The following is a 25,937-nucleotide window of genomic DNA, read 5'->3' on the forward strand; positions in this document are numbered from 1 at the left end:
TATAGTGACACATAACAAATGCTAGTAAATATACGTGCTTTCAACGTCGCCTTTCCGCCTGAAGGATTTAGGGAAAACCTATGCTAAGGCATGCCACTTTCACTTGCACGAATTAACTTCAAGCAACAAGGGAGTTTTCAGACCGAAGCGACAAGCGATATCGGGATTTCGCACGTAAGCATTCGATCTAAAGCAAACCATTCACCAGTGACGCTTGCGCAAATAACAGGCCGTTATCAATGCACGGTATTGATAAAACGGCCCAGTCAGAGTGACAAGCGACACCTGCAATTTGTCGTTCGGAAGGAGATGTTTATTTTTTAATGTTGGTTTCCAAGAATCAGGTATCGCTGCAGTCTGAAAGCTTTCTTTCGAACCAATTCAGGGCCTCCCCGATAGCGCACTGGTTGCGTTGTTGCCTTGTAATCAAGGGGTCCCGGGTTCGATACCCGGTGGAGGCACATGGCACAGTGGTTCGGATTCCACTTTAAACTGTAGGTGCAGTCCCGATTAGCCTTTCTGTGCATAAAGTGGATTTAAAAAAATTCAATCAATCGAACCAATTCACCACGAGAAAATGCATGTGTCGCTTGGACTGGAATGTTGTTTTCTCAGCACCGTAGATCGTGTCGCCTCGCTCTGTTGTACTCGTATGCAAGGTGAATTGTTTCCTTTGGAGTAAAGGGGCTGTTGCTTGTCGCTTCAGTGTGTAATCTCCGTGCCACTTAAAATAAAGTGAATCTTCAGTGATCAATGAAATTTTTCGAACCGAAGCGACACGACAAGCTGCACGTGTCGCTCAGATTCCCAATGGCGTGTATTGTGCCGCCTGAGACTTGATTTCCCATGAGCGGTAAATGCTTATTTATAGACTGAATGGGCCTGTGTCGCTTGTCACTTCGGTACGAACCACTACTGTCGCGTGTCGCTTCGGTTTGAAACCTCACTAAGAGGCGTGCTTTTCACCACAACACAATACGAAGATAAACGATCAACATGACTGTAACAAAATGCAAGTCATAAATATCCTTTCCGGGTACCAATCCTTTCTCGTTTTGCTTGTATCAACAGGTTTCGTCTCTCAACGTCCTTCGGAAACGTACGAAGTGATACTTGGCTCAATCAATTTGTTCCCGATCGAACTGTGCAACCATATGCTACACAGCTGACACCCTATTTCCTAGTAAAAGAATCCACTTTGCCTTTTCATATTAACGTCCATAGCATTGTAAGCGTAACCGGATGTTCGAGGGGGACCAGACGAGAGCAGAAAAATAACGTGGCAGCAGACACTACCATGTTTTTAAAATTCTATGATTCTCACTTTAGTCTGTGGTTATCGTAAATGAGTAATCTGTGGGAGTTAAGCGCGCAGCGAAAAAGACGGAATGTTTGGAAGATATGGCGGAAATAGGCGGCAGTCCAGTTATAGTAGAGGAAGCCAATTCCGAAGAGCCCGAAAACAGTAAACACGTAGTAGTATTCGTGAAGAGAGAACGGAGTAATGATGAAAGAGAAAATGCAAGGACTTTTTCGGATCTCGTGCAAGCAAAACTGCAAAATTTCGAATGTACAGAACAAGAGTACACGGGGTTTGTTGAAAGTGAGGATAGGCTGGATGATTTTTTGAAGTTTTTGAATTGTACAGGCTATTACTTTTACAAGCGGGATTGTCAAACAAAGAAACTTGACAACCAAAAAAGTAAGTAAAGTTATCGATTTGATTAGCAAAATGTAATATTAAAAAGTGTAAATGTGTTTCAAAAGCCACGTAATCGCTGTAGAAGGCAACCATTATGAATTTTCAAATTAGTACATTCAAGCTGGCGGCTACTTAGCAGTATTTTGGGTAAAACTATCAAAGCCGGGAAATGTCTGTAACTCGTTTATTCTGCAATTGTTGACATTCGTACTTACCTATTCTGCATTGCGAAAGATTGTTTAACAAGGGATTTCGCTTTTTTTTTTTAACGAAACTCAATTCCGTAAGTACTTTCGCCTGTAAATTTGAAGAAATCGATTTTCCGACTATGACATTTTTACCGTATTTTGATTGCAAACTATGAAAATTGTGAATGAGTTTACAATACCGGACCACCCTCCAATTGCTATGAAATTTCGCCTGCTTACTAATTGAGACCTCCTAATGACGAATATGCATGTAATAATTGGCGGTCAAGTATGGAAATGTAGAGAAAAACTTAAATAATCTAGGTTTTCCTAACGTAACCCTACCGTAAGAACAGCAGGTACACGGAAGACGCCATTTTCCCAACATGAAAATATCAGCGTGCAATACACCGTTGCTAAACGTACCTAATCAAACGAGTCCACATTCCTAAATAATAATTTTTCATTGTATTTATGCTAATGGAACCCAACCTAACAGACCTAATCTCATAGGCATTCCTCGAACATAAGGTTGGAAAACTGTTGTGCGTGTATCCCGCCATTCTTCCATGCTGAACACAATGTAACTGAGAACACAACAGTGTGGCAATGCTGGATATAGCGTAACGAATTGGGTCTCACTTATCGCATAACACTTAACCAGCCTTGTGTTCTGACATCTGTTCTGTGTTTTCCATGAAAAAAGCATTATTTTTAACATTATAATTATTTATTGGTCGTTGCTAATTCGGCGGGCAAATCTTGACTCACGTTGTCTATTGTCAGCTGATATGCAGTATTGTCAGCTGATGTGCAGTGTTTCCAAACTTATGAACTGATAAATGCCGCACAAATTATTCACAAAAGGTTTTTAAGCGAAAATTGATCCACAAACCATTCACGGAAGGTTAGGTTAGGCAAACATAGAAAGTTAAATTGGAAAATAAAATCCCCCTCACACGTCATCTTATAAAACTACCGCGTGGTTGCTACACTGACAGGGGGTTACGTAATCGAACTCACGGAACATTTGATTCACATAGTCGACGGTAATGGTGGCACGAGCTATCGTGCAACGGAGATACATGAATGTCGAAAAATACCTTATTTACAGGCCGAATAAGTTGCACAATTAAAAAAAAAACACTTTCCCCAGCTTCAGAAAGTCCACAAGAACTAAATTTCATAAGTACTTTCTCGTCTTTTCTCCTGTAAATTTCAAGAAATGTGTTTCCGGTTTATCTAATCGTTACCGAAATATATATATATTCTTGATACTACCAAGACACCAAATTTTAACTATGTTTGCCTAACCTAACTAAACTAACCTAACCACACATCAATGGTTCGTGGGGCTAGCGTGAATGATTCGCAATTATTTTGCAATTTCTAGATCCTGATACTACCACGACACCAAATTTTAACTATGTTTGCCTAACCTAACCACATGTCAATGGTTCGTGGGGCTAGCGTCAATGGTTCGCAATTATTTTGCAATTTTTAGAGTTTCCGACAAATTTTAACTTCAGATTCGTCATTAGTAGGTCTCAATTACTAATATGTCAAATATGAAGAAAATCGGAGAGGGGTCCGGTCATCTTAAGTCATACCAACAAGGTTATTCTACAACTTCTTAATGTTATTTTACAATTTCTATGCTTGGCCGCCAATTATTAGATGCAGATTCGTGATTAGGAGGTCTCAATTAGTGAGTATGCGAAATTTCATAGAAATTGGAGAGCGGCCCTGTTTTGTAAACTCATGCCGAAAATTGTACCTAAATGTTATTTTCACACTGAACTATTACTTTACGCAACATACTGTACAGATAACATGCATTTAGAGTTAACCAGATTCTGTAAATGGAAAGCTGGGACATGTATATCGACTGTAGTGAACACTGTGATTCAAAGGTGTAGCAGAAATTAGAAGACACCCACACCCTCTAATTTTTAATGGCAACTTTTATATAATTTTTGCTACAATTCGAGGGAATAGACATCTTGGTGTCAACTGTGTTTTGTGCTTGACTCAGCAGCTTATCACTCAACCCCTAGACAGGTACAGCATGCTACCTGTGTGTCTCAGAGAAAATAATTATATTATTTAGACAAAAAATAATAATATTTGTATATGTTGTTAATATTATTCTCCAATTTTGTCCCTATCAACAAAGTTTATGTACCTTGGACATACTGTACTGATACCAGCTCTTGCATGCACTGAAGCCCCTGGCAGTGGACTTTTCACTCCACATTGACAATGCCACAGGCCCAGATCCCTTCCATTCTTCTTAACCATTGCAAGACCATTGATAATTTGCACTTATTTATTTTGTTACAGAACTGGAAGGACACATGATCTAGAGCTGTATTGCCATTGCAGGGGGTCTGTGATCGTAACCGACAAGCAAGATTGCTCATTATGTACCGGAAGATTTTGTGTTTCTACGAAACTTACATTTTCTTACGGTGCCCCACACACCATTCACGCATAGCCCCACAAACCCTTCATGGTAAGGTTAGGTTAGGCAAACACATTTAAAATTTGGGGTCGTAGTAATATCAGGAGCGGTACATAATGAGCAATCGTGCATTGCCGGTTGCGATCAGGGACCCCTTTTGTTGGGGGGGGGGGGGAATTCCACATGTGAGTGCCAAATATTAACTGCAGATTTGTGATTAAGAGCGCTAAATTATTGAGTATGCGAAATATGAAGGAAATCAGAGAATTATCCGGTATTGTAAAATCGCTCCAGAAAGATTTGGTGGTGATAGTTGGGATTTTCTGCTTGGATTATGTACTGGCGCACCTGGACACATTTTACAGTGTGCCTTAGGATAAGTAAATTTACATAGGAATTATATTCATTAATGAATTCAACTCTTGCACAGAAACCTTCTACTTTCATTGGAGAAGCAAGGGCGTAGACATCCCCTTCTTCGGAGCAGCTTTTGAGGTGGAGCACATCGGCTACTACCACTGTGTCCATGGAGAGAACAAGAGCAAGAAGGATGAGCCTCCTGTAAGTAGCCTCCGAGGGCCTAGAGATATCTTGCATGCAACCAGATGGGCACTAATGTTCTTGCACATTTTGAGTTTTTTTCGAATCTTTCGAATGTATAATGAAGTTTTGTAGTAGTATTAGGACGTTTTTCAGAATAAAGGTAAAGTTCCCCATACTATTCTCGATCTTGGCCATTTTTGGAGGTGATGTGATCAGCACCATGCTCCGGCCACCGTTACTCCCCGTGATTGCCCCCCTGGGTACCCATTGATTTGAGGCTGGGTGAGCACCAGAGCCACTTTATGTGGAGACAAGGCCGGAAGAAATTCCAATCTTAGATCACCTAACCCGAGAATTGAACCCGGTTATCTCATGTGATGCCTACCGACTAGACCATTGCTGCTCTGGGAGTCTTTTAGAATGATAGAAATAATTGTAGAGAAACTAATGAGTACAGTTAAAAGTATCACACAGGATTATTTACCAGAGAAATTGTTTTGAAAAGTAGCTTACTCAAGAATCAGCACTCTCCAGCAACCTGTTGTTCTTGATTTACAGTCATCTCAGACCGAGACTACTACGTGAGGCTCGAAGGGGATTTCCTGCTTGAGATCAGATATTATGTGATCAGGTGGTGGAAGCATTTAGAGATGTTATTATAATGCCCACAACCCTAGAGCTGACTCGCCTAACCTAACAGAAATGTATAAAGAGACACAAAACCCCTTTGCACCTCACCTCATGTGATGTAGTTGTAGCAGCAGGCTGTATCAAGACAACAGTAAACAAATAGCCGCTCGCAAAGAGATTTGCATATTGGAGTATATGGAAAGGAAAAAAATAATAGTAATCTAACCATATTAAAAGTCCATTTGTACAGTGATTAGTTCAGAATTAAATATAGGGTGATTAAGAAGTAATGTCGTAAAATGAAATATTCTTAATTCCCATATGAAATGACCTACCCAGACACATCCTAGCATATCCTCAGAAATTGACTCCACTGCTTCAGAGATGCACTGCTTTAGTTTGTCAAGGTTTTGTGGCATAGGAGGCAGATACAATTTTGAAATATTTCATTCATCTTTACCAATGAGTGTGCCTGAGGCGACCCTTCACAGTATCTTTCCAGTAAACACTTTCTAATGTCATGACCTTGAATCAGCTATGAAGTTTCATTAGTTGCCCTCACAGGGCTGTAGAAACATCGCCTGTGTAAATTTCACCTACACCTGCGACGTTTCAGCTTGGTATATAAACATAAGATTTTCTCTCATTTTTATCAATTGTGAAATGCAATAAATATGTTCAAAATTAAGACAGTTAGTTTAAACAATAAACATATTGTTAATCAAATGCTTTAATGTAATTATAACTGCGATATACGAAGTAATTTTGCTTCCGGGTAATATTTACACAGCCGAGTCTTTGGGGAAAATTTGAGGGAGGGTGTTGATGAAGGTTTTGGGAGGTGTTAGGGGTTCTTGAGGACGTGTGAATAAATTTCTGTTACACTGCACTACTTCTATGTGTACAAAGCATCTTCTATATGTATTAAGCATCAGCTGACAGCGAAACCAGAGACTACCTATTCCCCTAGCATGCACAAGCGTGACCACATTTCATTCAGGGTTGCCATTAATAACAGAGCACGCTAAATTTGTCAAAAATAGCGAAGAGAAAAAAATAGTGGCGATAGCTATGTTAACTCAAGGTAACTTTTGTATTTTCAAGTCAAAAATAAAAACATTATATTTTATTGTAATTCGAATATGTGTTCTTTTCCTGTGCATTACTGAAAAGTTGTGAGTCTACCTAGCGAAAAATAATTGCTACAACAAGTCTTGAAAATAAGTACATATAGTCTGAAAATTCAATTTTCACAAACTGCCATTGTGAGGCCCGAAAACAAGAACAAATAATCAATTTAGAGAAAAAAATTTATGGCAGTTTCCTGCCCCATTTAGTTGTTTACAGAAGTGGTAATGTTTCTTCCCCTTACCCGAAATGTAATTTTTTTTTTTTGCCAACTTTTTTCGCATTCTGGATCACTGTGCAATGTGGAGAACTTGAGAGTATAACGTCGCAGTGAATGAATGGATGTCTAAACATGCCCGGTAAAAGTGACAAACAGTGCTTTCAGAAAAAAAGGTGCTGGCTCGAAACCAGATACACATCCGGTCAGCTTCCTTTCGAGCTGTTGTTTCAAGGGATGTCAGATCTTTGGAAATATCAATTGTCCCTTAATCAGGGTAAGCAAGCTGGACAGCCTGTTGGTGATTCATACTTGAACAAAACGAGGTCAATCCACCCCTTCTTTTTTCCCCACCTGAAAGATTGTAGGAGTCAATCAGAACTCATTTGCTTTGTTGTGTGTGTGAAAGGAAGTAGATAGTTGTTGGTGGAGATATCGTGTTCATGTGGGTAAGAATGCCAAAGCACAAGCGGCAAGAAGTGTATTACTTAAAAAATGAATTACTACAGAAGCTTGATTTATCTCTTACGGAAAATTTTATTTTTGTTATTTAGTATCGCTTTTTGCCACTTTTTGTGAGTCTCAACAGTATGGATGATATGATGAAATTTCTGAAGGAACATTCGCAAAAGAACACCCATGCCAGGTTGGGATTCAAACCTCGGAATCCTGGCATTGCAGCCATGCTGTTCTAACCACTCTGTCACGGAGGTTGACCCCACTGACAGAAAAGTAATTTTCTGTCAGGATTGTGTTAAATTACTATACAAATAAATATTTTATCGCACATGTACACATCTACAGGGTTCCCACACACCTGGAAAACCTGGAAAACCTGGAAATCTCAGGGAATTTTAAAAAAATACAAATCTCAGGGAAATCTCAGGGAAAATCTTGTAATTGATTAATGGTTCCCAATGAAGCAAAACTGAGGGATTATAATATGCTCCTGTCTGTGGATAATCCAGGCTGTTGTAGCATTTCTCTTTCAGCAAGGAACTCGTATCTATTTGTTTGTCTGTTTCTTGTTTTTAAATGTGATTCCAGGGCTGGTGACCCAAGTGTATACCCTCATACATTTTGCGCTTTTTAAAATTGAATTAACCGATTTCGATCTTTTACATGACGTAAAATATATTTCAAGATGTGGAAAATGCATAATAAAGATAACATGATGTCTAAAGTTAACCGTTGTTCATCTGATTTCCCTTATTAGGGAGTAGTTTTAATTTTTTCTTCCTTCTTTTTTTTTACAAAAAGACATCTTAAACAATGCAAAAAATAGTTTTAAATTAATACAAATTGATGTCAGGAATTCTGACAACTTGATTCCTTTGACAAAGATTGATATTGGAATTGGTGCCAAAGCTGCTTTGAATGCCAAAGAGGTGAATGAAAATGAGAAACTTATTTTTTTTTTTTACTAGCTTTAGAATTTTTATGCAACCAACAACAGAGAAGATTGTGGAACGTAGTCCCCTTAAGTTTAGGTTGGTGAGAGCCGCTAGTTGTTTAGTTCCGAAGCAAATGACTCAGTTTCCAAAGCGATGTGCTCAGCGCATGGAAGACCTGATACAGGAACATCTCAGGAGAAAGAGAATGAAGGCTGTAACCGGTGATAAAGTAATTCGCCAGTTTAAGACATTGTTGCACAATGCCAGTAGTGAAAAGGAATTGAAAGAGAAATTTTGTAACTTTTCAATCAAAACTGATGCACTAGATTCTTTTTTACAGGTGTCATGAAGGTCAAGGATGACTTCTCTGATTTATGGAGCATTGTTAGGTTGGTTTTGATTTTATCACATGACAATGCAAATGTGGAAAGTGGGTTTTCTGTAAATAAACAGGTTTTAATAGAAAACTTGAAAGAAGAGTCTGTTGTGGCTATTCGGCAAGTTTATGATGCAGTGAAAGTGGTAGGAGGAGTGTCAAATGTAGAAGTAAGCAAAGATATGATCCAGAGTGTTACAGGTGCACATACTAGATACGAAGAAGCATTGCAGAAGATGAGAAAGAAATGTGATCACAAAGAAAACAAAAGGAAAGAAATGAAACATAAAGCAAGTGAGATCTGTGCTTTACAAGTCAAACAACAAAAGATGCAAGAAGAAGCAAAGGCTATTGCAGAACAATTAAAAAAACTTGAAGCTTCTGAGAAGTAAATTTTCTTAATTTGCTGTATCAGACATTAAGTACATTTCTTGTTTTATATTTCAGTCTCAGTAACTTATTATTGCTTTTTAAATCGGTATTAATAAGTGTCACTTCATTTTTATATGTATTAAAAATTCCAATAATTTGTTTGCCTTAACTATTATTGTACGCATTACAGATTAATTGATATTGTATCCATTTATGAACATCTATAAAAAGTATGAAAATATTTCAGTGTTCTATATCAGATATGTTAGAAATTGTTTCAGAGTTGTTTAAAGTTCTAGAAAACTGGTCATCTTTGTTCTTAATTACATGCAAAGAAGTGTAATTTTATTTTATTATTGAACTAGTTTTGTTATTTGCATCAGAAAACAACAGTAATAAAGAAGGTGAGGATGGTCTGGCTATGAGGGGAAATGGAGGAGGCCATTGTAAAATTATAGTAGTCATTCACTGTGCATTCAGTACTCTGGAAAAAAATTGAGGATTCTGGAAAACTCAGGGAAATCTCAGGGAAAATGGATTTGGAGTTTGCGTGGGAACCCTGCATCTTGTTTTATATAATGGCCTTGTTAAAAACTCTTAGCTTCAGACTTGATTTCCGGCTCCTCTGAAAATGTTTTTCTATCTCTTGCGTTATTCGGAAATTAGGATAAATGCTGAACAATGTACACTGTGATGAGGCACCATCTTACATTACCTCAGTTCTATAACATTGCGTAGTGTAGTGGCCTTGTGTTGCATACATAGAATTACATTAAGTCAAATGATGTTCTTTATTCCAAAAATTTAATGCCATACACAAATTTACATCTCATATACTTGTGCAAAATAATAATAATAATAAAGTAAGAGCTTTAAATCAACCAGGTTGTGTTATCCTAACCTTCCTGCAAATGAGAATTTGATTGAGACTATTGTCAATTGTTTGTGAAACATTTGTTCACAATCAGCACAATGAGTAACCCAAGTTCATTTCTTCAGAGAAATTTTAATTGGAACATCCTTTGTTGTTAAAAGAAAAATTAAATTTAAAATTTGTTGTGGACAAACTATACTTTGTTTGATATACTGAATATTACTGATGGTTACAGTAGAATTTGTACATTAAATACTCAAAGAATAGGTCATGTTTTGATGTAGAAATCTACTTCAGTAAATAGCTATTGGAATTTCCTAGTATCTTTTGCAATTCTTGGGTTGTGTTTGGATAGACTAATTAAACTGTTACTAAATTTTACTGTAATTATGCATAATTTAACCTATAGTTCTTGTGGTTTTGTATTTAATATATCTTTCTTAACCAGAAGTCAGTATGTGCCAAGTATTATGTTAAGTTCCCCCCCCCCCCCACTTTCCCTTGTTATAATTTTTACATGTGACATGAATATTCTAAGAACTTGGTTAAGTGGGATTATAACTGTGGTGTTAGTTAAAATATAGTGACATTCTTGCACATGTGTCTAAATTGCCCTAATGGCTTTAGTCTGGAAAATTTTAGTTCTTGATCTGGAAAAGTTGGGAAATTTTGTTTTTATGAAGTTGTAGATACCTTCAGTTACATTGTCAAGTTTTTTATTTTGCCATGTTCACATCATAACTGGTCCACAATCACTTTCTTTGCTTCTTTATTGTAGCGTGTAAATCAAACCAGTGTGAAAATTTTGTAATATTCATGAAATTCTGTTGTCTTTTTGTGCAGAAAGTGCCTCTCATCAGAACTAGGCCCACCAGGAAGAGCAGCGGCTCACGGAAGATCGGCTGCAGAGCGAAGATGGTGGTGAAGCGCGTACGAGTGTATCCAGACTATGCTGTGCGGGGAGAGAAGATTTGGAGACAGAAAAAAGAGGTAATACTTTGTTGCATTGATCCAAAGTAAATTGAAAGATGTACCACTACCATGTGGAGTGGGATACGTAAGTATTACCAAGCAAATTGTTCATTACCATGTTCATTCTCTTCGTTTTATGCAAAGAGAGCTTCAGGAATTGAAACAAAATCCAAGCAAGCTGGAAATGTTAAAATGCATTTCTTAAAAACATCTAAGATGCAAGATAAAAATAATGAAAATATCCATGGACAATTTGCCATGCAATACTTGTGCTTCCCACTGTACTTGTATTGATGCAAATTCTATTGGCACTCTCCAGTTAAAGCGTACAGTAAGGGGTTTATGGTGACAGTGTTAACAAACGGTGAGCAGCATAAGAATGTTCCACCATACACTGAACATACCGCACATTCGGATTTTCAGTGCTGACTTCAGCATTTAAGCATTTTCATTTGGATATTCATCGATGGATCCAGTGCTGAATCCATCAGATTCCACCTCATCCACCACAAAAGTCATTCAACAACTGTGTTTCCATAAAAACCAAAGCAACAGCACAAACTGCAGAGTAAAGAGCAACTGTAGCCTCCATTTTGCAACAATTTGTGATGAAAATTCGAACATAAGTGGTGGAATAGATGATATCATCAACTGAAGCTTCAGCGCTGAAAATCCGAAGGTACTGATCTGCTGTAGTACAAATAGAAACAAAAATTAGTGAGCCACCGTTATTGTGTTTGATATGAGAGCAAGCATTCCGTTACAAATCAATGGCACTAAGAAACCCAAGCTTCCACTGCATGTCTCAGATTTTGTTCAAATTGTGCTTCTAGTAGCATGAAGGTGTTGAAAGGAATTTCCCAAAGTTTTAGATTCCTATCTGCATTGGTTGGTGAGGGGAGGTGAGTTGCATTCTGTACGACAAAGAAAAATACCTTATTTACTCATGTATAACGTGCACTTTTTTTCCAAAAAAATTTGCCCCCAAAAAATGTGGTCCATGTTATGCATGGAACAATTCAGACAGCCAACATGAAACCGTACAGAGTCACTCCATGATTTTGTGACACTTGCATTGATTTTTCATGTTTACGGAACTCTATCATGTTATATATTGTTGTAAAGCTTAAATTCTGCAGTTTCTGAATATGGCAACAGTATTCTATTCAAGATGGCAACACTAATGTGCAATGAAATTGAGCTCATCACAAAATGAAGAAAACTTCTCCTCTTGGTCCACATAGCAACAGGTGACTCATTAAATAGGTAGGATGTCATTCACTCTTGATCGGCATAGAAACAGCTTTACGACCTACAACTAAGAAAGCCATTTCTTGAACCTGGCTTATACTGCACGTTATATACAAGATATAATTTCTTGTCAATTTTCCCCATCAAAAACCAGAGTGCGCATTAAATATGGTATGACATTTTCAGGTGCTGGTAATTCTATAAAGCTTATTCTGCTGATTATAACAAAGAAAAAATTAACATTCTGTATACAAGAGCCAACTAGGAATTTTTGTTCAATTTACCAAATGGAGATTTTGACCAGAATGTAAGGGTTAATATTTTAAACATGCATTGTACTTATATTTGATGCTATACTGGTCAAATTTTGACTGCTGTAAGACTCTATGGGTTGAAAGAGAAGTTACATGGGTTGTGTAGCTTTAATTGTTAAGATCTTTACGTATAGACACACTCACTTCATATTTTAACAGTTTATTCGTACAATGAACACATAGACAGAGAATATTTAAAGTTCTAACTTAACTAACTAATCCCAAGAGTAATTGCTAGAGAATATCTAGGATCATTTTAGTAAGAATAACATTGATTACCTTGCTCAGAGATATAGTCAGTTACAACAAACTGTCTTCCTGTCTGTTAACCAGTGACCTTTCCAAGGTCATTCAGTCTCAATGGTTCTTTCTGCCTAAGTCCACTTTTGTCTGCATTGGGTTTTCACAGTATTCCACATTTCATTCTTGGACAATTATCCTTATTTGGTAACCACATGATTCACTATATCTTTGTTTCTAGAGAGCCTTGAATCCACATGTTGTTTACCAGTTGTGTAATAGTTTGCTCTTTTATGGTTTAGCCACTCCTCTGTCTTCCAACAATGGTCTGGACTTATCTGCTCATCCTTCTGATTCACAAAGAAACAGTGACGGTACGCTCTGATATCACACGGTGACATTTGCAAGGTGAAGAGGGTTTCCAGTAGGTATCATGGCTGTCCCTAACCAATGTCTAAGAGGTCAGAGAATTCAATAAAGTGCATATTGTATAAGTGGCTCTTTGTAAGGGTGGTTGCAGAAATCCATCCGTTACTCTGCATGAGGTAGCTTCACAGCATATATTCAAAATTGGTATCTTTCCTCTGCATGGTGAAATTCACTACTTTACAAGGTCAATTTGAAAGAAAAGGAAAGAGAGTCAGTCTGAATTCCCAGACAGTCAGTATCTTCTGAAGGAGTGAATACATTTTCATGTACCGCCATTATCCTAAGTTTAAACTTTGAGAACCAGGCTTTGCAGGCCCATGCTTTTCAAATGTGCTTTTATGTACAAAAGTATCATAGCAGAAGAACTAATTGTTGTAGAGAGTTGAAGTTTTTTTTATCTTTGTGCTGAATGAAAGTCCTGTCAACAGAAGTGTAATTTTTATCCATATAGTATACAAAATGATACTTAAAAAAAGAGAAGAACAAAAAAATTATTTGGCTCGTCATTATGGCCACAATATACTTTTGGGATGGCAACGCTAGAATAGTCTTGTATCATGTTTTTGAAGCCCATAATGCAAACTATAGTATTTGTATTCTTACAAAACATTTTGGATTTGAACTGTACCAAATCTGGGAGAATAATTTTTTAAAAAAGAGGTTCAATTTGGTCAGCTGACTATAATGTAAATTTTCTGTTGCTGCATGCTGAAATGTTAACTCCTCTGTGTATCATAATTGATATAACTACAGGGTACATGTTAGAATGTTGATAGATGAACTTGCATGACGTACAATTTGTCTTGTCGCAGGTTCTAACAAGACTGAAGAGAGATGTGAGGGCAAGGAAGCCCGTGACGAGCTGCATAAGGTTTTACATCTCCTTATCCACCCCAGAGGAGCATTCACACCCGCTCACTATGAAAGGGACGAGGCTGCATCCGGTGCTTACAGAAGAAATCCACAAGCTTGTGAAGGCCAATGTCTGTTCCGTGGAAAGTATAAGGTTTCGCCTGCAGCTGCTGGTGGAAGACATGTTCGCAGGTTGTGAGACGAAGCCGGATCCAAGCAACACGGTGTTCTTTCCGAGTAACAAAACCATCACTAACCACATTCGCTTCACCCAGAAGAAGATGCACGCGAGCAAGATTGACCAGAATGCCCTGCGATCTGCTGTCGAAAAATGGAGGTCCACTTCGCATGGCGATCACTTTGTCTTTAACCGACTACAGGGGAAGACAGAAAGTGGAAGTCTCTTCACGGTAATCTTTTGCCACCAGACAAAATGGCAGAAACACTTGTTGGCACGGTACGGGAACTATATCTGCATATTGGACACTGTTCGTGAGGACAGCATACCACTGTACTTTCTCATCGTGAAAACTAATGTGGACTACTGTGTGGTCGGCACTTTCCTTGTGACCAGCAAATCGAAGGGAGCCGTCTCGGAGGCCCTGAGCATGTTCCTGAACTGGAATCCGTACTGGAAGCCAAGATACTTTGTGGCCAGCTTCTCCAAGTCTGAAATGTGCGCAATCCAAAGTGTTTTCCCAGGGGTTAAAGTGTACGTGAGTGCTATTCACCGGGAGAGGGAGTGGAACCGGTACTTTACAAAAACAGGAACTGCTGGCCCCGACAGTGATGAACTGAAGGAACTGTGGCATACGATCGCCAACTCCTGCACCGAGAGTGAGTACCAAGGGTGTCTGAAATTCTTGCGAGAGCACGAGAGCTGGAAGAGGTCGGGCAAGGCTCGTGATTACTTCAGGACTCAGTGTTTACCGGCCGTCGAACGGTGGGTGGATGCATTCTTCGAGGAGGATTTTCTTGTCTATCTGAGAATGAACAACGGCGCGGAAGAGCTGAACAAGTTTCTTCAGCATTCCTTTCTGGACAGCTTCGCCGAGGGGACCCTCAATGAGATGATAACTGCAATTGTCGATCAGTATCTCCCTGACTTGTACAAAAGGTACTCAACAGTTAATGAAACAATTAGTCCAGAGTTTGAACATTACAGCGAAAGCATTCCTGAATTTCTGCAGAATCGGCCGTACCATTTCATTGGGCACATCATGGACAGGTTGACGGCTGCAGAAACATTCCTCGGGAAGATAGCTCACATTGCAGATGGTGTCTTCTCCTTGCAGAGCATCAGTGAGGATGAAATGACGTACATTGCGAGCTTCAATCCAATCAAGTGTACTTGCAATGACTTTACGACGTGGGTGTATCCTTGCCTGCACTTCTGTGTCATCTTTATGTTTGTGGTTGGGTGGGGCTTCGACAAACTGGAAGAGACCTACAGGGACAGTCCGTTCCTTACGTTGGACAGTGATGTGGCTAACTGCGAAGCGAATGACAACTTGGATGCTACATTGTTGAACGGAGAGAGACCAGCGATTGGTGTAGTTGCGCAAGACGTTATGAAGGAACAAGATGCAGTTCACCAGGAGCTCCAGAAGGCGATGAACCTCACCTACCTCTGTCAGGACCTAAACCTCCTTGCTGATTACAAAGAGGCTCTGAGGCAGTTGAACAGTAAACTGGAAGTGATGACATCCAGGTTGGTTGCCCCAAGTAGAAATTCTGGGAAAAGAACACATGAAGTGGACAATGTGACTGAAAGGCCTGCTAAGATTCTTCGAGAGATGTGCTGAACTTGATTCTACATATCTTGTATCATTAAGCACATTTCCATTAGCACGATTTGCTGTGATTGTATATATGTATTCTTATTTCTATCTGCTATCAATCATTAAAGAGTGACTTACATCATACAACATGACTGTTCAGGCGATATTATGGCAACTGTTTGATGAAGTTGATTCACCACAACTTAATTTCAAATCCAGTGTAATAGTATGTGGTGTAAAGCTAACACAATTTGTATTTCAACTTGATATACACAACACAGATATTGATATGCTATGTTTCAAGTGTTCCACCAATTTCTTATTTCAATTTTGAGAGAGACAGTTTCCCACCACGAGATCAAATCCATTCCTTGGGAACTGGTCATCTTAAATAAACAGAAGGTGAAGTATGAAGTAAATGTACCAGTACTAAATACATTCATTTACATATTAAAATAAAATTTTGAAGAAATAATACACTGGACAAACAAAATGCTGTATAGTAGAAAGAATTTCACCTAGATGCCTAAATAATAAAATAAAATATTGTGGTGTTTCATCACATAGGAAGCAATGAAGAAGCTTCCTTTGAAAATGTCAAAGTAATAGCTACTACCAAAAATAAAATTAAAAGAGATGTCAAACATTTGGATCCTTTTTGATGGGTACCGACAGTTCAGAAGATACAAAACAATCGTGAAAGAATCTTTTCATGTAAAGAAACAATATGGTCACTCCCGATTTCCTTTGCCTGTTTATTTAAAATGTCCAGTTTTCAAGGTATGGAAGTGATTCTTCTGACGTGAATCCTTCAGTCAGTCATGGTCCGAAGAAGAAGTTTGTAAAACTTTGTGAACAGATTATTTTCTATATCATGTATTAAAATTACATTAACCAGAAATGTACATAAAATTTTAATCATCTTGTTATGCAACGTATGAAGTATTTTCACTGCCACTGTTCTCAAAAGGCTGTGGTACAGGATCTATTCCAAAGAGTATCGATGTCCTCTGGAAGGGTAAAGTAGTTTCTCGCATAAAGAAAATTGAACCTCCACCCAGCAGATGTAAATAGGCAAAAGAACAAAAGTTCCTTCAGAGCGTATATAAATTGTGCTGGAAATCCTTGGTCATAGTAAACAAGCTAGTATTATTGTGGTAAACAGCAGTGTACATGTACAATGCTTCATCATATCAAAATAGAATTCCCACCTCGGTTGTGTCATGACGACCAGTGGAGTGCCAGAAATACAGAGTGGAAGGGGAACTTGCAGCGGCACTAGGGGCAGTGCCAGCTCTCTTGCATCTACGAGTATACACATGAACTACTTTGCCTTCAGTGTGGTGTTTCCAACTTTTAACATTGCATCCTTTTCAATCAATGCTCATTGGCCTAGTATATTGATTAATAGAGCCCGGACGTTCAGGCATTTATTTTCGTTAAAATAGGCAGGCAAAAAGGCATTTATAATGTGGAAAATAGGCACTAAAAATGAAAAGAAAAAGGCAAAATATCCGAAAAAAGGCACATTTGGAAGTCACTTACTTTTATCTTTAATTTTTGGTAAAATGTTAAAATCTACATTGGGAAGAGCATCTCAGTTTTCTCTGTCTTGATTGCACATAACTACATAAAACAAGCTAATGTAGCTGGACTTATTTCGGTAACAGCATTTTCACCTTTTAGAATATCACAAATTGTTTTCAATTGTTTCAAGTTCTCATTTGCACTCACTACCAGTTTTCCGCAACAGCTGACCCCTTTTCTCCTGGCACATCCATCATCTCCTCGAAGATTTTCATAGATGCTATAAGAGTCTCACCTCTTTTTTCTAGCTTTGTAATTGTCTCTGGCAATGCACCATAATGTGCAAAAATAAACGACAGTTCATTCTTCAGTTCTGAATAGCACAGGCATTTTTTTCACTTCACGAATTGAAGCAGCTTCATTTTCTGGAAGAGCATCGATCACCTCACTGATTTTTTCAAGGTTGTTAGCATAATATATAGCTGCTGATATCCAGGTTCCCCATCTCGTCAAGACTGCTTGCGGAGGTAAACTAAGTTCAGGCACAACTTCCTGAAATTTTCGGGTTCGAGAGGGAGATTTCAGAAATATCTTCTTTGTGTTCGAAATCAACCTGTCCATACCTGGGTGCAACACTCTAACTTCTTCGGCGATTCTGTGCATTGCGTGGGCTACACATGTGATATGAAGCATGTTCGGGAAGAGAATTTTCAATGCTATGGCAGCCTTCTTCATATAGGGAGCTGCATCACTGATAAAAAGTAACACGTCATCATGATGTACACCATCTGGCCAGAGCAGAAGTAGGGAATTTGAGAATAACTGAGCTATTGACGAACCATTGGCTCTCTCTAGTTGTTCTGACGTGAGAAGAAATGACGAGGATTCTCCGCATGTTGGTTCCATAGTTCCTAAGATGACATTGTCTATGTAGCGTCCCATAGCGTCAGTACTTTCAGCTATTGATATCCAGATCTTCTTTCCAACAACTTCAGCACCAGTTCTTTGCAGAGCTTCTTCGTAGCAGACACTTAAATATGTTTTCCGCAGCATAGATTCCGACGGCACCGTTTCTTTAGTGTATTTCTCCAGGAATTTCCTCAGTGACTTGTTTTCCACTTTCTAGAAAGGCATTCATTCCTGCATCCATGAAGGCTTTGCACAGTTCAAGAGAAAACTGAGATTGCCTGTTTGATGAAGTGCCCACTGTTGAAATTAAGGATAACTTCTTCTGCCCGATCATTTCAGCAGCTGCAGATTTATGTTTTGCTGTTGACACATGCTGAGATATAAAGTATTTTTTCTCATGGTTGATTGTTTTTTCACATATCTTGCAGAGAAGAATTGTACCGTCTGTTGAAAATGTGCTTTCACCAAATTCACGCACGTAACCATGTAACTTACCACTTAAGGGCACATTAAATTTCGGAATGATGACAACTACACGATCCTTTTACTCCAAAGTGCAGAACTAAACTAAAGATAGATAACTTGATTTTGGAATCCATGCAAAGGCCCTTTGGCATTAGTGCTGTTTCTTGTCAATAACCTCCTGGCACGGATGCTGGACGTGATGACGTAATTGTGCAGGTGTTCTGCAACAGGTTTTCAGCAGTCAATCATGCACAAGGAAATGTCAACCGAAAGGCAATATCCTAACTCAGCATGAAATACTTTTTTCTTACACTTTTCTCCTTCAGCAATGTTGAAACATGCGTGAGTTCAATATTACTTAAATAAGGTGGAAATTATTTACATAATAAACGGAAGAAAAATAAATGCCAACAGGGCTTCCCCATTGGCGCAGTGGTTGCGTTGTCACCTTGTAATCAAGGGGTCCCGGGTTAGATACCCGGTGGAGGCACAAGTGGTTCGGATCCCACTTTAAACTGTAGGTCCAGTCCCGATTAGCCTTATTGTGCATAAAGTGGACTTAAAACACCAACTCAACTCAATAAATGCCAACAACGTTTTTTGGGAGAAAAATAATTTATATACAATTTTTTTTAAAAAAATGGTCAAATTTCATTGAAAAGGGCAAAAAAGGCATAATTAAAAATAGCCAGTGGGGTCATAAATAGGCAAAATGAAAAGGCTTCTAAAACATTCGAAACAACATGAAAACGTATATCCGGAAAAATGTTATCAATATATGCAGTAGATAAAAAGAGGCATTTTGCCAAACTTCCAGGCTCTATTGATTAACAATCTAAACTGTAAATTATACAAAATATGGCAGATTTAGGCCATAGTTATGCGATACTCATTTCAGTTTTGTTCACTAGATGCCCCTTGCATTGTTGCATTTCAAATCCTTTGTTGTTAATTTTTAACCCTTTGCCAAAATTGAGGGGATTTGACCTTGGTCTGTGTTGAGAATTGGACTTTTGTGAAGGATATCATAAGATTCCTTCAACATATTTTATCTGTTTTATCTCACTTGTGCAACACCTTAATGCTTTAATTATATGTCCAGATGACTTGAGGGACCCAAATTCAGATTCAGTGGACCGTGTGCCTTTTTGTAATGGCAGCAAGGAATCACTGAAAACAGTGGTGGGACAAACATTATTTTTTGCAAGCAATGTGAATTTCACATTTATTGTTGTATACCAGTGTGTTCTAAACTTCTTCGTGGAAGAAAGCTTTGTGGTGACATTGGCATTCATTAAAGTTGCCAGCTTTTTCTTTGTCATTTATATTGCAATGTTTTCAGCATACCGTGCAAATTATTGCAATAGTAATTGTTAAGTTTCATTTGAAAACTATAAAGGTTGTTTTAACACAACAGAAAACTGAAGACAATTCTTTGTTTTCGTCTGGGGACTGTAAGGATTGAAAAATCCATGTGGTCAAGCCAGCAAGTAACCACCATGGAAAGACATGGCAGTTGAAAACTAATTGTTGCCAGAAAGTCCAATGTAAATACTATTCATGTTAATGGGAATAAACAATGCAGTTGATAATATAAGACGTAAGCGAGTTACTAAAGAGATATCCGCGAAACTTACTTGTAAAGGTTCTATTAATTTCGGTGGCCTCTGCCACCATTCACTTGAGAACTATCTTTGTAAATACAGGCTTCTGTATTCATTAGACTTGTTTATCTTATTTTGCATGCATGACAATATTGGCAGAATAAAATATAAACTGACATTGTTGTTTACGCTGTATATAGTTTATACCTAAAGGTAAGATGTTGCAGCAGTCTGTATTATGCAGGAAAATGTGTTTTGAGGTGTACAAAACACATAGACACTGTGAGGAAATTTAATTTTGTAAAATTACCACTTGTATAAATACGTCATACACATGCAAATATTGAGGCTCTTGTATGTTCTTTTTTATGTAGAATAAGTAGAGAAAATTCTAAATTTTGATTTTACGTGATCTCGAACAGACACCTTATGCTGCGCAACCACTGTGCAGGACTTCCCATGAGAGAATGTGTAGAACCTTTGGAAAAATCATATTTCATTTCTATGTCTATAGTAATCAGTATAATGTCTCACACATACATCAGATAGTTTTAAGAAAGCAAATCATGTGGTACTCAGTTACATTTTCTTTATTAAAGAATAATGTGCTTCACAATAAACAAGTGAATAATGTGCTCTCCTATGAGCACTTGTTGCCTGCTACTTTGGTGATGTATTTGCAGATGGCTTTCTTGAACTTTGTCAAAGCTGTCACCTGCTCGTCATAGTTGAACTCCTGGAAAGAATAAAATCCATTTATATCAAAAGGATCATGCTTAATGCCTTTACAAGTAAACCTGAGAGCTTAAAAAAGAACGGTGGTTATGATTTTTTTTTTACCACAGTCTTAAATGAAATTAACCCTTTTCACTTAGAATAAAAGTATCATATATCCCCCAGCTTCAAAACTTTTATGCATATTTTTAATTTATTATCAATCATTTTTATTGTTTATAGCTCTTAAAATTATTGATGAGAGTAGATTTTGGTTGATTAAAAATGCACTTTATCTTCAAAATAAATATATGTTCGGTTTACCTTCAATATAATTTGTATTTTAGTTTGGTATAGTATCTTTCAAAATATTAGCAGGATGTAGTCTGGGATTTTTTGAACAGGTTTTATAAAAATAGTGTGTTTGTCCCCATTGACTAGATACATTTCTGTTACTACAAGCAGCATGGTCCTCATCTTTTACAACAATTAGAGATCAAAGCCACAACAGATAACTAACCAAAACAATACTGGTAACAGTAGCCAATGCTGCCAGATGGAATTTTACATTCACTGGGTACTGAGAGAGAGGGCCGAGGGTCTTCATACAGTGCGTTCAGTTTGGCTCGGGGCCCAGATAGCACGTGACTGAAGATGGCGAGGCATGGCGCATATGCCGGCATTTTTGGACCATAACGTCCTGCTTTTTTCTACACATATGTCTTTAGTATGCAGACAATTATATTTATATTGCGTAACTTGTGCTGCATTGCTTAAATCACAAGCGTAATTTTAATGGTATTTCATTAAATCCTGAACTGGAGGATATATTTGCCAGGACAAACATGCTCTCTTGTGTTGTTTAAACTCGTGTATGTCTAGTTGTAAAACATGCATTACAGGAAACAGATGTGATATTAGTGTGAACAGTTAAATTCCCTTACTGTATGACAAGGTAAGGGTAATAATAACATGTTACTTTTGAAAGCAAAATTACCAGGGGCTATGCCAAGTGTGGGCCACGGCCCACCCAAAATCACTGTGTTTCACCCTGTCAAACAGTTATCACTTCCCCACCTTAAAGCAAATTTAATAGTGAAAATTTTGATGACTAATAAAATTCAAGTGATGTAATATTCTCTGAGGGAAATCAATTTTCTTTTCCCCACACCTCGTAATTCAAACTGCAAATAATGTTCACAAGTTTTTGGTACGTTCCAGATAATTTCATTCAAGGTGGAACATTGTCTTGGAAACTCGTGTGACTGAATGCTTACCTTGTTGAATCCAATGGATGGGACTCCTTTCAAAGTTGGCTTTACTTTCCTAGTGAGTTCACCAGTGGCAGCTAGGAGGACACTCCCCTCTGTCGAGTTGGCACACTTCTCAATCACTGAGTAGTCTAGCTTCATGCGGGAAGCACACTGGAAGGGAAGAAAAATTCACGTGGGGATTTGGCTAGGTAATCACATTCATATATACACTATGTACCAAAAAGTAATTGGGCACCTATGATGGTGGTTAATTTAGTATCTAATTTGATTCGTGTGGCCTTCATGTTGTTCCTTGAGCAAGGGAATCACTTGTGAAAGTGATGGCGCATAGTGCAGAGTTATCAGACTTTGTTAAGGGCATAATTGTGGGCTGCCACCTCAGTGGAGTTTCTAGCAGCGCCATAGCCGCAAAGTTAAACAGCTCCAAATCAACAATAGCATTTGTGCTTCATTAGTGGAAGGTGCATGGACATTGTGACAATGGTGAATGTTCTGGGCGTCCAAAAAAAAAACCTGACTAACTGAAATCGGAGAACCCTAAAACGTGAAATTGTTAAAAATAGGACACAGCCGATGGCTACCATCAGACAGGATTTTTACGGCAGCAACAGGGGCATCAATTTATATTGGAATATTGCGAACAGAGCCTCACAAACTCAGATATTCCAGAAGAGCAGCGGCACATAAGCCGCATATCACCAAAGTGAATAAAGCTCAGAATCTCAAGTGGTGTTTCGACCCTCTCAACTGGACACCGGAGCAGTGGAAAAGGTTCTGTGGAGTGATGAGTCAAGATTCACAATGTTTCGGTCTGATGGACGTGTATGGGTGTGGTGGCTACCCGGGGAACGGCTTCTACTAGAGTGTATAGTGCCTGCAAGGAAGTTTGGTGATGGTGGAGTAATGGTGTGTGGTTGTTTCTAGTACTACGTTGTGGGACCACTGGTGGTTGTTTGTGGCACAATGAACTCACAGGCATACTGTTCAATACTAGACAATGAAATGCTCCCAACCTTGTGGCATTTTTACGGAATGGACCCCTGTTACTTCCAGTATGACAAAGCTAGGTTCCATGTTTCGGAATCTACTATGTAGTGGTATGCCAACAACAATGTTCACCGATTGGTCTGGCCTGCACAGAGTCCTGATCTCAATCCCATAGAACACCTTTGGGATGCATTGGACCGGCAGGTGAGGTCTCGGGAGATGCAGCTAAATTCCGTTGTCCAACTCAGTGAGATATTGGAAGAGGAATGGCGACTTATTACCATGGACTTCTTCCACAATAGTTGAGAGCATGCCTGACAAGAGGCTGCTGTTATATATCAAGAGGTGGCTCCACGAGGTTCTAACAGGGTTCGCACCACCAAACAACAATTTTGTACAGGTGCCCAATTACTTTTTTGTAGATACTGTATATCTTAATGTAACAGAATGTTCAGTTAAAACTAGAAGAGCATACCCTACTTGAGCTCTCTGCAATCTGAAAGATTGAAATTCATTGTCTTTTGTTGAGGCAAATTGGACCCATTTCTTTTCTGTCACCATGAAAAGTTAGGCTTAGGCAGAACGTGGACATTCAGTGTGCTTCAGGGTTAGGAATATAACACATTTTCCCCATTAATGTTTCTTCAGTCCACATTTCTTTTTATACATCAACAATGCATTCTGAAGGTTGTAGGTTCGAGTGTTGTCCAGGATGGGTTCTTCCATCAGATTAATCTAATCATAAGTCATGATATATAAAGAATATAATGGCATGTTAGTAGCATGGGCGTCTCGTTTAGAAAGCTTGTTATTTTTATAGTTAATAAAGGAAATATAGTTCAATTGGTTCATATTCGAATATCATAACCAAGGTAAGAAAGCTTCTTCTTGAACGAGCTGTGTCAAAGTTAATAACAGTGATGTGTACTGAGGAGTAGCTAGTGTAGCAGAGATAGATCAATCAATCTCACATCTCTAATTATTTTCAAATCACAATATTTATTGTCCTGTTGAAGCCACAGTTCACATACACCACCTCTTTTTTTTTTGCACGTTCTTATTGTTATTGGTTTCATTTATTTTATTTCGCTTTTCTGCCGCATTTGGTTATTGCGGAAATGAGTATGAGTGATGATACGATGAAATTGATGAAGGAACCTCGCAGAGAACATTCATGTCCAGGCCGGGATTCGTACTCATGACAAGTGCGAATTCTTGTTCTTATGTGTTGTACTCTGCAGTGAATAATGAAATAATTTGGAATGAAAAATATATCCTAGAACTTTTGAAACCAAATGAATATTATTGAAGAAACTACAAAAAAAAGTGTATTTTGCTACCAGTTATCCCACTTTAATATATTGAATTTTTGCCACCTCACTTTTTTCTAGCTGTATAGATTTAATCACGATAAGTAGCTAATGAGCTTATGGAAGTCATGAGGGACAATCCTAAACAGAACTCTGGACTCCTGTTTTTGCAGAGCCCTGCAAAAGGAGAGAAAAGGGGAAGAAAAGGGAGAAAGAAAGAGAAACAGGAAGTAAGGGAAAGAGAAATAGGTAGACAGAAAGAGAGAGAGAGAATTCTTATCCAGACAAATAACAGGGGAAAAGTGAGAAATAGTAAAGTGCAAGAGAGACAGAAAAAAAATAAAGTTACAGAGAAAGAGAGAGAGAAATAAAGTTTCACTGTAAGTACAGTAGAAGGAATTAACTGATTTGGTTTATTTTACTTCGCTTTTCTGCCACTTTTGGCTAATCGCAAAGATGATAGGATAATATTGATGAAGTGTCACACACAAAGAACACCCGTGGACAGACCGGGATTTCTGGCTTAGTAGTGATTTTTTTTTTTTCGAAAGGAGGAAGAGTTACATGTACCTTTTTTTAGTAGTTATTCCTAAATTTGCTATCTTCTCCTGCCTTTGACGTTCTTTTTTTAGGAATACTGGGCCCTAAAGGGGGGGGGGGGGGTGTTAACTCCAATCAACACCCCTTGGGCCCGCCACTGATTGCTACTCCAAGTGTCGACATTACCGCACGTCACTGGTTAATAATAAAATAGAACTATTATGTATTTCAGTACACTAACTGCATGAAATGTATAAATAATAGAGAAAGGGTCGTGCTATATTCACACCTTTTTGAGAATCTAGTAGAAAAGTCTCCACAAGGATGATAATAAATTTCCAATACAATTGGTTGTTTTATTAGTTTATCGTTATTATTTATAATAATCATCATAACCATGATAATTATTGTTATTATTTCCACTATTCAAGTTTTATCAATGGCTTGACTCAACCTACAAAAAATTCTGTGAACGCCACTGGTGTGTTTAGTAATTCACATGTTAAGGCGAAGAATGACAGTTTCGCATCAGGTGTGCAGTGTATTTATTTCAATATCGTCGGAATGGGCACTGCTACTAAAAAGAAACCCGACTAAACAAGAGAGTGTGAATTTCTCCCCATACTGCAAGTGGAAGCGATTTTTCAAATTTATTATTAAGCTGGACACGATGTTTGAAAAATACATATGACAAATAACAATTTTCAGATTCTTATGCATTCCTTTGTGGAGAAAGAAAACACAAGAACTTCAATTTAAAGTTACGGCTAATCAAATGGGAGTTTTGACTTTTCCGACGACAAATCAAATCTTCAAAGTGTCCTTTATCCGTTAATGTGTTTTTCTACGCCATCTTGTATTCCCAAGAGAACAAGTAAAA

General features: G+C 38.2%; 2 protein-coding genes across 2 annotated transcripts; one reads left to right on the forward strand and one right to left on the reverse strand.

Annotated features, from left to right (window-relative positions):
* Positions 1-1,345: 1,345 nt before the first annotated feature.
* Positions 1,346-17,152, forward strand: LOC145997376 (uncharacterized). Its single transcript, XM_083134349.1, has 4 exons — positions 1,346-1,702; positions 4,785-4,915; positions 10,732-10,878; positions 13,907-17,152. Exons 1-4 carry the CDS (start codon positions 1,402-1,404, stop codon positions 15,749-15,751), a joined length of 2,424 nt encoding a protein of 807 aa, XP_082990475.1. The 5' UTR covers positions 1,346-1,401; the 3' UTR covers positions 15,752-17,152.
* Positions 17,153-20,806: 3,654 nt separating this feature from the next.
* LOC145997001 (gamma-interferon-inducible lysosomal thiol reductase-like protein) lies at positions 20,807-22,366 on the reverse strand. Its single transcript, XM_083133615.1, has 2 exons — positions 22,224-22,366; positions 20,807-20,968 (listed from the first exon to the last, which is right to left on the reverse strand). The coding sequence occupies exons 1-2, from the start codon at positions 22,356-22,358 to the stop codon at positions 20,873-20,875; spliced, it is 231 nt and encodes a 76-aa protein (XP_082989741.1). The 5' UTR covers positions 22,359-22,366; the 3' UTR covers positions 20,807-20,872.
* Positions 22,367-25,937: the final 3,571 nt, after the last annotated feature.

Source organism: Lepisma saccharinum, chromosome 13 (genome assembly GCF_977018435.1).
Source record: "Lepisma saccharinum chromosome 13, izLepSacc3.1, whole genome shotgun sequence".
NCBI lineage: Eukaryota > Metazoa > Arthropoda > Insecta > Zygentoma > Lepismatidae > Lepisma > Lepisma saccharinum.

Excerpts from the sequence above, each read along its gene's own strand:
- LOC145997376 (XM_083134349.1), top strand. The coding sequence starts at position 1,402 with ATGGCGGAAATAGGCGGCAGTCCAGTTATAGTAGAGGAAGCCAATTCC. Across the intron at positions 4,916-10,731 it reads GCAAGAAGGATGAGCCTCCT|AAAGTGCCTCTCATCAGAAC; the intron begins GTAAGTAGCCTC and ends CTTTTTGTGCAG. Across the intron at positions 10,879-13,906 it reads TTTGGAGACAGAAAAAAGAG|GTTCTAACAAGACTGAAGAG; the intron begins GTAATACTTTGT and ends GTCTTGTCGCAG.
- LOC145997001 (XM_083133615.1), bottom strand. The coding sequence starts at position 22,358 with ATGAAGCTAGACTACTCAGTGATTGAGAAGTGTGCCAACTCGACAGAG. Across the intron at positions 20,969-22,223 it reads CATCCATTGGATTCAACAAG|GAGTTCAACTATGACGAGCA; the intron begins GTAAGCATTCAG and ends TATTCTTTCCAG.